Source organism: Saimiri boliviensis, chromosome 1 (genome assembly GCF_048565385.1).
Source record: "Saimiri boliviensis isolate mSaiBol1 chromosome 1, mSaiBol1.pri, whole genome shotgun sequence".
NCBI classification, from domain to species: domain Eukaryota; kingdom Metazoa; phylum Chordata; class Mammalia; order Primates; family Cebidae; genus Saimiri; species Saimiri boliviensis.
The window spans coordinates 166698685-166711052 of record NC_133449.1 but is presented as its reverse complement, the minus strand read 5'-3'; the positions used below and the strand labels follow the sequence as shown (position 1 = coordinate 166711052).

Sequence of the window (12368 nt, the reverse complement as noted above, 5' to 3'; positions counted from 1 at the left end):
GTCAGAGGAACGTGCATTCAATTCAGACCCTCCCTTTTCACCCAGTGAAAGCTAAATCTCTGAAAAGTGGGGAGAAGTAGGGCTAAGCCCACTGGTCATGAAAAGAACAAGGAATAGAAAACATACCCCTCAGCTCCCCTGCCCTGCAGAGACTGGCTGGGAGGGTCCCAGAAATGTAGGGCTCTTCTCCACTGCCTGATCTGGGCATCCCAGGAGCAACCGTTGTACCGCTGGTTCTTGTTTGGTATTTCAGGGTGAAGCCCAGGCTGCCGCTGTGCCCTGGCAACAACAAATATGGGTCAGATTGAGGTCAAGGTGAAGGAACACAGCTCACTGCTTATCACAGTGAATCAGGAGCCTAGATAGGGATTCCCCAAGGATGACATAGGATCAATGCCCTCAATCCAACAGAAAAAGTAAATCTTCAAATCAGATTAAACACCAAACTTCCCACCTCTCTAATACTCTTTCTTCTGGGAAGGATAAATCAGATATATTCCAACACCCTCAGAAATCAAGATATAAAAGACAATATTTGACTTACCTTTAAAATAATTCTACCCTTCCACAGTTTGTATGTACACATGTAAATGTACATGTAATTAGCTAAGTATGTTGCAATTAGCTAAGCCAGCTGGAGTCACGATGAGATAGAAAAAATGCTTGAACCTGGGAGCTGGAGGTTGCAGTGAGCAGAGATTGTACCACTGCACTCCAGCTTATGCAACAGAGCAAGACTCTGTCTAGAAAAAAAAAAAAAAAAGTCTTAAGGGCTAGGTGTATAATTTCCATTTGAAAAATCTCAAACTTATTTTTGGGGCTAGATTTTTAGAGAATTTCTTTTAGGAATGCTGCAACTTTGTCAGAGCACTCAGATTCTAGTATATTTCCATCACCTGAACATTGAACGAAAGCCACTTTGGTTGACACCTTTGTTGTGACCATCTATAACTGCACTCACTTGGAGACCTGCTGCAGAAAGCACTGGTAGCCAGGGGTACACTTGCCATAATCTATCTGCTTTTGCCACCACTGGAGAATAACTTCATCTGTCTCTACTTCCCACCTGCAGGGAAGTATACAGTTTTCCACAAAGTGTGATTATATTGTAGTCATCAAAGCAAATATCAACTCATCCCACACTCCCTTAATCCCCAGCCTGATTTTCAAACTCAGCTGACATAGCAAGGTTCTGTGCTAACTCCCATACTCACTGTCTGCATCCTAGAGGACAAAGACTCTTCACACATCTCCTTTCTGGGGAAGCAGGTTCTACAGATGAAAAGGGAATTAGGATAAAAGCCACCTGACTACTCTGTGCCTCTCAGCCACTACCCTCACCAAGATACTGACATCAGACAAAAGTTTCACTTTTGACTTTTCTTTCTCAAGGTGTGATCTGCAAGTTGTCTACATAGGTAGCACCTGGGGGCCTTGATAATGACCCCGCTTTAGACCTATTGAATGATGGTTTTTGGAGCTTACATCTTAAAGAGCTTCCAAGGTTATTTTTGGAAGATTTTTATTATGGAATTTTTTTTTTTTTTAAGACAGGGTTTCACCATGTTGGTCAGGCTGGTCTTGAACTCCCGACCTCAGGTGATCCGTCCACCTTGGCCTCCAAAGTACTTGGATTACAGGTGTGAGCCGCCATGCCCAGCTGGAAATTTTAAAATATACACTGAAGTAAGGAGTATGAGATAATACCTTACTAAAGTGTGGTCCTAGGACCAGCTACCTCACCATCAGCAGGGGGCTTATTAAAAGGGCAGAATCTTGGGCCATAACCCAGACCTCCCGAATCAGAATCTGCATTTAGCAGGTCCCCAGGTGGTTAGTGTGCACATTAAATGTTGAGTAGCACAGATATGATGGACCCTCCTGCTCCCTATTGCTCAACACTCAGGGTCAATCTTGTATCATCAATACCCTCCCCCAGCACAGGATTATTTAAAAGCAAATCCCTAACATCAGGAATGTCTGTTTTTGTTTTGAGACAGAGTCTCACTCTGTTGCCCAGGCTGGAGTGCAGTGGCACAACCTCAATCTCCCGGGTTCAAGTGATTCTCATGCCTCAGCCTCCCAAGTAGCTGGGATTACAGATTGTGTGCCACAACACTTAGCTAATTTTTGTATTTTTAGTAAACACAGGGTTTCACCATGTTGGCCAGGCTGGTCCTGAGCCCCTGACCTCATGTAATCTGCCGGCCTTGGCCTACCAAAATGCTGGGATTACAGGCGTGAGCCACAGCGCCTGGCCAATAATTTCTAAATATCACCACTTAGTCATTGTTCAAAAATTCCATTAAAAACCAAACTTTGAGGTCTTCTGGACTGTGATAAGGATTATTCCGGGATGATTTAATTCCTCCACTTCCCTGTAACGGAATTTCTTTTTACCCACGTACACTAGCGTCTCCGAGATGCTGCACACTAAAAGAAACACCAAACAAGGAAAGCTTTCGGAAGGGGCCAATGCCTCTCATCATAAACACGCACACCTGTCTTGCCCCAACACCTGCCACACCGGCAGCAAACGCTCCGTCTCTCGTGGAAGGCCAGCAAAACGTAGAACACGCCCGCACAAACGGCACAAGAAAGAAGCCATGAAAATGAAACGCTTACAACATCCTACACCCAAAACAATATTTCCTAGTATTATCCTAGGGGAATGGTCATTACTAGCAAGGCGCAATTTAAATCTCCCGGGGTTCGTGGGGCGGAGGGAAACCATGAAAACAGAAAGGGTGTGGCGATTGCTCAGAGGGAGAGCCAATGATACGTGAGGCTCTCCGTAAGGCGGGCATACCCCGCAGCCCTGCCTAGAGCTGGTGGGCCAATCGCTATCTTGCTCTGGTTATGGGGCGGGGCAAGTCTTACTACTTCCAGAGCAAGCACACGCCCCCGGGTGTTGTGCGAGCCCAATGATTGGCCATGAGGGTCTGGGCGCGAGCGCGGAGATTGGCTGACGCAGCTTAGAGGCGAGGCGGGATAAGTTACTGGGCGGGCGGAAGGTTTGAATGGTCAACGCCTGTGGCTGTTGGTATTCTGGCTCCGAGGCCGTAACTTCGGCCTCCTGCTGAGGGAAGCCGCCGAGTCCGACGCTGGCCTCCCAGTTGGGAGGCAAAGCTGCAGTTTGGTTAACTGTCTACTTTCCCCCCGATTTCCTTTTATTCTGCTCGAGTCTCCGCCTGTGTCCGACCCCTACCCACTTTCCTTCCTCCCGATGGCAAGCCTCAGACTCCAGGCTTGAGGTAAGTTCGCAGTGGTCTCCGCCACAGAATCACGGAGACCCCATTGACCCCTTAGGGTCCAGTTAGGCCCCCACAAACGGAGGTTGGGAAGGCCGAATGGGCATTATTGCGAGTCACCAGACCCGGGTTCCTTCTGGTCAGGAGTCTGGAGCTGTGTCGCCTGGAACAAGTCAAAATCCTCTCTTTATTCCGTCTTTAAAGTCCTAAGGTTGCCTCTCGTCAGTGAATTCAGGTTTTAACCTGAAGCCAAGCCGCTTCGACCAGGTGCAGTTTAACCTTGAAGCCAGGCTGTGACTCACCCTTCGGGGATACCCCTCCTCCAGTGCTGATCCGCCTGACTGAAAAGGCTGGAGGAGTTTGGGAAAGCTGAGAGAACTGTGATGTACCGATATAGATGATGTTTTCCTCCTAGCTAGGTTTTGCTTTTCTCCTGTGAGAACTCGGAAGACCATGTCTGCAGAACTCTTCTCATCCATAAGAGAGGAAGCAAGCTCTGGCTCAGGACCCAGTTTTAGGTCTAATCAAAGGAAAATGTTAAACCTGCTCCTGGAGAGAGACACTTCCTTTACCGTCTGTCCAGATGTCTCTAGAACTCCAGAGGGTGAATTTCTTGGTGATTCTACAAACCTAAGCATTTTGTCTGGGTAAATATACTTTTATTTTTACATCTTATTGTCTTTGCTATTTCCAAACAGTTGGGTTTTTTGTTGGTTTGTTTTCAGTTATCCTGGCCCAAAGGTCAGGGTTTAAGTCTGAGCTCTGCCCTTGACATTGTAACCCTTTTGAGCAGGCGTCCCCAAACTACGGCCTGCGGGCCGCATGCGGCCCCCTGAGGCCATCTATCCGGCCCCCTCGCCGCACTTCAGGAAGGGGCACCTCTTTCACTGGTGGTCAGTGAAAGGAGCACAGTATGTGGCGGCCCTCCAACGGTCTGAGGGACAGTGAACTGGCTCCCTGTGTAAAAAGTTTGGGGATGCCTGCTTTTAAGTCTCACTTTCTTTCCTGTGACATAGAAATAATAATCTCAGCCAGGCGAGGTGGCTCATTCCTGTAATCTCCACACTTTGGGAGGTCAAGGAGGGCAGATCGCGTGAGTCCAGGAGTTCAAGACCAGCCTGGGCAACATGGCAAGACCCTGTCTCTACAAAAAATATTAAACATTAGCCGAGTGTGGTGGTGGGCACCTATAGTCTCAGCTACTTGGGAGGCTGAGGTGAGGTGGAAGAGTTGCTTGAGCCCGGGGAGCTGGAGGCTGCAGTGAGCCAAGATTGCATCACTGCATTCCAGACTGGACAACAGAGTGAGGCCCTATCTCATAAATAATAATAATAATAATAATAATCTCTTCCTATCGTACTAGGATCTTGTGAGAATCAAATGTTGTGATATCCGGGAAAAGTCTTTGAAAACTGCTGCATTACAAGTTGGTCACTTTATTAGTATTAATATTAGTGTTATTGCACCTGTACTTGAATTCTGATCATATCATGTCTCAAATAGCAAATAGAGAAGTAAGTAGCTGGGAAACACTAGGGACTCCAGGGAGAAATCCAGTCTGTGTTCACGTTGCTCAGGACGAGGATGTGGAGTCAAGATCTTCCTCGGCCAATAAACTTTGGGCCTCATTAAAGAAAAAATATCTGTTTCAGTATGTTGGTAAGGAGAAAATGAGGTATACATTATAGTAGTGGGAGATTTTTCTCAGCCCAGTCTATTTTCAAAAGCAATTAGATATATTTGGACACTGTTCAGATGATCCGATAGCCATTAAGGGATATTTTGGCCGGGTGCGGTGGCTCACGCCTGTAATCCCAGCACTTTGGGAGGCCGAGGTAGGCAGATCATGAGGTCAGGAGATCAAGACCATCCTGGCCAACATGGTGAAACCCCATCTCTACTAAAAAATACAAAAATTAGCTGGCTATGGTGGCGTCCACCTGTAGTCTCAGCTACTAGGGAGGCTGAGGCAGGAGAATTGCTTGAACCCAGGAGGCGGCGGTGAGCCAAGATTGTGCCACTGTACTTCAGCCTGGTGACAGAACAAGACTCTGCCTCAAAACAAACAAACAAACAAACAAACAAACGAGATATTTCAAATGAAGAGGATTGGCCAGGCATCAGGCATGGTGGCGCATGCCTGTAATCCCAGCATTTTGGGAGGCCTAGGCAGGCAGATCACCTGAGGTCAGGAGTTTGAGACCAGCCTGGCCAACATGGAGAAGCCCCATCTCTACTGAAAATACAAAAATTAGCTGGGTGTGGTGTTGGGCACCTGCGATCTCAGGTATTCAGGAGGCTGAGGCAGGAGAATCAGTTGAATCCGGGAGGTGCAGGTTGCAGTGAGCTGAGATGGTGCCACTGTACACCAGCCTGGGTGACAAAGCAAGACTCCGTCTCAAACAATAAAAAATAAATAAATAAACGAAGAGTATGACATGATTTTTGACTTTTAAGGATATAACAGTCTAATGGGAATTTCGATGTACTATTATGTCTCAACAGAGGAACCCCAAAACGTTGCCTTGATCTTTCGAGTCTTAGCAGTGGGGAGATATCTGCCACTCAGCTTACCACTTCTGCAGACCTTGATGAAACTGGTAGGGAAAAGAGAGACTAAGGTCTCAAAGGGAAGAATAACTTTTAAGAAAAATGACAGGGAAGCAGAATAGAGATGGAAAGTGGTGAAAGTATGTAGAGATTCTGCCTAGAGCAATGGAATTTTGTGGGTAACTAGAGGATTTTTGAGAATTATTAAGCCAATGGGAAGAGAAAGATAACACTAATAGGAACTGCTTTGCATTTGAAAATGTTAGACAAGCCGGGCGCGGTGGCTCAAGCCTGTAATCCCAGCACTTTGGGAGGCCGAGGCGGGTGGATCACGAGGTCGAGAGATCGAGACCATCCTGGTCAACATGGTGAAACCCCGTCTCTACTAAAAACACAAAAAAGTAGCTGGGCATGGTGGTGCTTGCCTGTAATCCCAGCTACTCAGGAGGCTGAGGCAGGAGAATTGCTTGAACCCAGGAGGCGGAGGTTGCAGTGAGCCGAGATCGCGCCATTGCACTCCAGCCTGGGTAACAAGAGCGAAACTCCGTCTCAAAAAAAAAGAAGAAAAGAAAAGAAAAGAAAATGTTAGACAAGAAGAAATATATTTTGTTGACTGATTAATGATGGTAATGAAAGTATAGTGATAGGATATGAGAAATTTTGTGCCGTAGTCTAATCTCAGCAGAGGCAAAGAAACCAGCGTAAAGGAATATGTTGTCAACTAATTCTTACATGTTTTGTATAAAACATTCCAAAATGAATATTTCATTAGTCAACCTTACAGAATCCTAATTTCAGATTTTCTGAGTGATAACCTTTCTTTTCTACTCAAAAAACAAACAAACAAACAAACAAAACTCCACAGGTTAGCATAGTGCTCTGTTTCCCAGCACTTCTTTTAATGACACATATAAATTCTTAAGTTCCATGAAATTGTACCTTTTACCATGAAATGGATACCAATAGAGAGGCTTTGTGTTCAAAAGTTCAGTCCTTGCAGTTAATATGGCTTGCTGGTAATGAAGAAAATCTGAAGGAAAAACAAGATGCATGGACAAAAATAACTCCTTTTACTGATTCTTTATATTTGATTGCAGGTCACCTGGATTCTTCAGGACTTCAGGAAGTACAGTTAGCTGGGATGTAAGTTCTGTTGCCAAATGAACCCCATGCAAAAGCCTTTCAGCACTAGTCATAGAGATTTTATCCTATACAGATTCTGCAGAGTACAAAACCTTTCTCTCTCCCTTGTTTTTTTCTGAGACAGAGTTTTGCTCTTGTTTCCCAGGATGGAGTGTAATGGCTTGATCTCGGCTTACTGCAACCTCTACCTCCCAGGTTCAAGTGATTCTTGTGCCTCAGCCTCCTTAGTAGCTAGAATTACAGGCATGCACCACCATGCTTGGCTAATTTTTTGTATTTTTAGTAGAGACAGGGTTTCTCCATGTTGGCCAGGCTGGTCTTGAACGCCTGACCTCAAGTGATCAGCCCGCCCCAGCCTCCCAAAGTGCTGGGATTACAGACATGAACCACCATGCCTGACCTGAATTGCTTTAAATGCGCTAACCCGGCTGGGCGCTATGGCTCACGCCTGCAATCCCAGCACTTTGGGAGGCTGAGGCAGGTGGATCACGAGGTCATGAGATGGAGACCATCCTGGCCAATGTGGTGAAACCCCATCTCTACTAAAAATACAAAAATTAGCTGGGTGTGGTGGTGGGCACCTGTAGTTTCAGCTACTCAGGAGGCTGAGGCAGGAGAATTCTTTGAACCCAGGAGGCGGAGGTTGCAGTGAGCCAAGTTTGTGCCACTGCACTCCAGCCTGGTGACAGAGTGAGACTTCATCTCCAAAAAATAAATAAATAAAAATAAAAAATAAATGCTCTAACCCAGATAGATAATGAAATCCAAGGAGGGAGGATAGAAATTAATTAATTTTTTTTTTTTTTTTTTTTTTGAGATGGAGTTTCATTCTTGTTACCCAGTGCCATGGCGCAATCTCGGCTCACTGCAACCTCGGTGAGGTTCAGACAATTCTCCTGCCTCAGCCTCCTGAGTAGCTGGGATTAAAGGCACATGCCACCATGCCCAGCTAATTTTTTGTATTTTTAGTAGAGATGAGGTTTCACCATGTTGACCAGGATGGTCTCGATCTCTTGACCTCGTGATCCACCCACCTCGGCCTCCCAAAGTGCTGGGATTACAGGCATGAGCCACCGCCCCTGGCCTAGAAATTCCGTCTCTACTAAAAATACAAAAAAATTAGCTGGGCATGGTGGCGCGTGCCTGTAATCCCAGCTACTCAGGAGGCTGAGGCAGGAGAATTGCCTGAACCCAGGAGGCGGAGGTTGCGGTGAGCCGAGATCGCGCCATTGCACTCTAGCCTGGGTAATGAGCGAAACTCCATCTCAAAAAAAAAAAAAAAAAAAAATTAGCCCCAATACACTGTGCTGGAAAATTAGTAAATTGTAAATTGTATAAAACTCATTCATTTTTGGTACATGTTTATTTATATGGTTATGCAGGCAAATGAGGGTCTTATCCCCAAGATGTCACTTGAGTCTTGATGTTTACCACAGAGAATACCTTGTGTATTGTTGCTGGAAGAGACATGTCAACTAGGAAAAGGGCTCCTAGAATGAAATAAAGAAAAAGTTGGGATGTACCAATCCACTGAAGAATAATCAAACCATATTTGGGGCTAACCTGACGGGCAGTTTGTTTTAATCTGCAGGAATCATCACCAGCACCTAATGAAAAGTAGCCCAGTGAGTAGCTTCTCTTTTTTGGGTTTGGGTTTGTTTTTCAGGTGGGAGGGAGAGGGTTTCCAATGCACCTGTGGCTTGAGGATGCTGGACGTTCTCAGCAAATACTCTTTTTTAGGCACAGCTTCTTTGTAGCACTCCAAATGGTTTGGACCGTGGCCATAGAAAGAGAGATGCAATGTGTAGCTCATCTGCAAATAAAGAAAATGTGAGTGTTTAATGGAAACCTAGATATATTGGCAGAGTTATTTTTTTGAGTGAAGAAACTTGTTGGTGTCATTGTGAAACGTAGAACTGTTAACATCTCGTGTGCTAGACAAGCAAACTGTATTGCTATAGGGGAACAAAATTCTTTGTTTTTGTTTTTTCTCATTAAAGTTTGGCCCTAGGTCAGAGACCCAGCTCCAAGTCCTAGGTCATCGTTATTTCTCATGTTCAGTTGAAGAGTTTGAGGACAAAAATTACCCTCACTGTAGTGTAGGGACTTAAGAGTTTTTCGGTTGTTTATTTTAACCGGTAGGGATAACTTGCATAACTTGTTCATAGATTTTTTTTTCACCACTTTATATGCAAGTATAGATTTATTAATTTCTTATTTCTCCTTTAGTCTAGCTTTTAAGCCCTTACTCTGAGGAAGCCATGGTCCTTTTTATGCAAACCTTAGGCTATCTTTCACTTCCAAGTTAAAACTAGCCTCTCCAGAGCCACCTAATCACTAAGATAATTCTCTATCTAATCCTTTCAACTAATCCCCTTTCTTAGACATCTTTTTTCTTCCCTGCCGCCCATCCCTTTACCCAGGTCATCACCCATAAAAGATAGCTACTATTCTTTTCTTTTTTTTCTTTTTTTTTTTTCGAGACGGAGTTTCGCTCTTGTTACCCAGGCTAGAGTGCAATGGCGCGATCTCGGCTCACCGCAACCTCCGCCTCCTGGGTTCAGGCAATTCTCCTGCCTCAGCCTCCTAAGTAGCTGGGATTACAGGCACATGCCACCATGCCCAGCTAATTTTTAGTATTTTTAGTAGAAACGGGGTTTCACCATGTTGACCAGGATGGTCTCGATCTCTCGACCTCGTGATCTACCCGCCTCGGCCTCCCAAAGTGCTGGGATTACAGGCTTGAGCCACCGCGCCCGGCTACTGTTCTTTTCTTACATTGACTTAAGATATGCTCATATTTTTGGCTGTTCTAATCAGTTTTTTCTTGATTTAATACTGTCCTTCTAATCTCCATTTATAATCATTATTTATTTATTTATTTTTGAAACTGAGTCTTGCTCTGTCACCCAGACTGGAGTACAATGGCGCAATCTCGGCTCACTACAACCCCTGCTTCCAGGATTCAAGCAATTCTCCTGTGTCAGCCTGCCAAACAGCTGGGACTGTAGGCATGCACCAACACAGCCTAGCTAATTTTTGTATTTTTAGTAGAAACTGGTCTCAAACTCCTGACCTCAAGTTATCCACCTGCCTCAGCCTCTCAAAGGGCTGAGATTATGGGCGTGAACCACTGTACCAGGCCTATAATCACTTTTTTTTTTGAGACAGTTTTGTTCTTGTTGCCCATGCTGGAGTGCAGTGGCATAATCTCTGCTCACTGTAACTTCTGCCTCCCGGGTTCAAGTGATTTTCCTGCCTTGGCCTCCCAGATAACTGGGATTACAAGTGTGTGTCACCATGCTTGGCTAATTTTTGTATTTTTAGTAGTGACAGAGTGTCACGAAGTTGGCCAGGCTGGTCTCGAACTCCTGACCTCTGGTGATCCACTCGCCTGGGCCTTCCAAGTGCTGGGACTATAGGTGTGAGCTATCGTGTCCGGCCTATAACCACTTTTTAAAATCTCACTATCACCTTCCCAGGCAGGCTACCTACCCCTACCCTATTCCTTTTACTTGTGACCATAAAATTAGTATCTTCCAAAGCAAATCTGCATGCCATACATAAAATGCACATCATAATTTGCATCTTCCAATGCAAAGTTATATAAGCTCAGGATGTAGGGTCAACTTTGATTATATGAAATGTGTTTTGTGGGTTGGGCATGGTGGCTCACGCCTGTAATCCCAGCACTTTGGGAGGCCGAGGCGGGTAGATCACAAGGTCAAGAGATCGAGACCATCCTGGTCAACATGGTGAAACCCCGTCTCTACTAAAAAATACAAAAAATTAGCTGGGCATGGTGGCACGTGCCTGTAATCCCAGCTACTCAGGAGGCTGAGGCAGGAGAATTGCCTGAACCCAGGATGTGGAGGCTGCAGTGAGCCAAGATCGCGCCATTGCACTCCAGCCTGGGTAAAAAGAGCGAAACTCTGTCTCCAAAAAAAAAAAAAAAGGGCCGGGCGCAGTGGCTCACGCCTGTAATCCCAGCACTTTGGGAGGCCGAGGCGGGTGGATCACGAGGTCAAGAGATCGAGACCATCCTGGTCAACATGGTGAAACCCTGTCTCTACTAAATATACAAAAAATTAGCTGGGCATGGTGGCACGTGCCTGTAATCCCAGCTACTCAGGAGGCTGAGGCAGGAGAATTGCCTGAACCCGGGAGGCGGAGGTTGCGGTGAGCCGAGATCGCGCCATTGCACTCCAGCCTGGGTAACAAGAGTGAGACTCCGTCTCAAAAAAACAAACAAACAAACAAACAAACAAAAAGAAATGTGTTTTGTGAGGGTTATTCATGGCTTCATCAGATGAAATGTTTTTATCAGGGCCAACTGACACTTCTTTTCCCCAACTAATGGTGTTTTTCTTATGCAGGAAAATAGCACTTTGAGGTCGTTGGAGTGGCATGCACCCAGGAACTTGAGGTTTCAAAAGAGATCAGGGGAGCCTTATGTGTCTCCTTTTTCTCTGCTGGTAAGTCATTAAACATCATTATTAAGGATCACTTGGAGTGTTATAGGCTATAGGATGGCAGCTCTGAATTTATGAACCTTTGAATTTTTCTTTTTGTTTTCTTTTTTTTTTTTTTTTTTGAGACGGAGTTTCGCTCTTGTTACCCAGGCTGGAGTGCAATGGCACGATCTCGGCTCATCGCAACCTCTGCCTCCTGGGTTCAGGCAATTCTCCTGCCTCAGCCTCCTGAGTAGCTGGGATTATAGGCACGCACCACCACGCCCAGCTAATTTTTTTGTATTTTTAGTAGAGACGGGGTTTCACCATGTTGACCAGGTTGGTCTCGATCTCTCGACCTCATGATCCACCTGCCTCAGCCTCCCAAAGTGCTGGGATTACAGGCTTGAGCCACCGTGCCCGGCGAACCTTTGAATTTTTCTAACTGGCATCATCAAGCCAAATTTAGGTGGGAAAAAGAGGGTTGGAGAAGTAAAGTTTGAACAGGAAAAGACAGGAGCTGTATATCCTCTGATCTTCTTGTTTAAATGTAAGAGGGAAAAAATATCTTGGGCTTTGATTTTATTCTACTTTATTCTTCTTTTTATATGAGACAGGGTCTCACTCTGTTGCCCAGGCTGGAGTGCAGTGGCACGATCTCAGCTCACTGAAACCTCTGCCTGCCTCAGCCTCCTGCATAGCTGGGACTACTGGTACATGCTACTACGGCTGGCTAATTTTTTTTTTTTCTTTTTGAGATGGAGTTTCACTCTTGTTGCCCAGGCTAGAGTGCAATGGCATGATCTCGGCTTACCACAACCTCTGCCTCCAGGTTTCAAGCGATTCTCCTGCCTCAGTCTCCCTATTAGCTGAAATTACAGGCATGTACCACCATGCCTGGCTAATTTTGTACTTTTAGTAGAGACAGGATTTCTCCATGTTGGTCAGATTGGTCTCAAACCCCGACCTCAGT

General features: G+C 45.5%; 1 protein-coding gene across 3 annotated transcripts in view; it reads left to right on the top strand.

Annotated features, from left to right (window-relative positions):
* Positions 1-3001: 3001 nt before the first annotated feature.
* The window catches only part of CDC25C (cell division cycle 25C), a 48877-nt gene continuing 39510 nt past the window's right edge, over positions 3002-12368 (top strand). For 2 of the 3 annotated variants that reach the window (XM_074379949.1, XM_039472126.2), the window contains exons 1-7: positions 3002-3254; positions 3667-3898; positions 5757-5851; positions 6899-6944; positions 8536-8569; positions 8685-8774; positions 11321-11419. In XM_074379949.1, coding sequence (XP_074236050.1) covers positions 3705-3898; positions 5757-5851; positions 6899-6944; positions 8536-8569; positions 8685-8774; positions 11321-11419 — 558 coding nt within the window. In that variant the 5' untranslated portion in view covers positions 3002-3254; positions 3667-3704. The remainder of the gene's footprint in view (positions 3255-3666; positions 3899-5756; positions 5852-6898; positions 6945-8535; positions 8570-8684; positions 8775-11320; positions 11420-12368) is intronic. The other variant, XM_074379945.1, reaches the window with a different exon arrangement.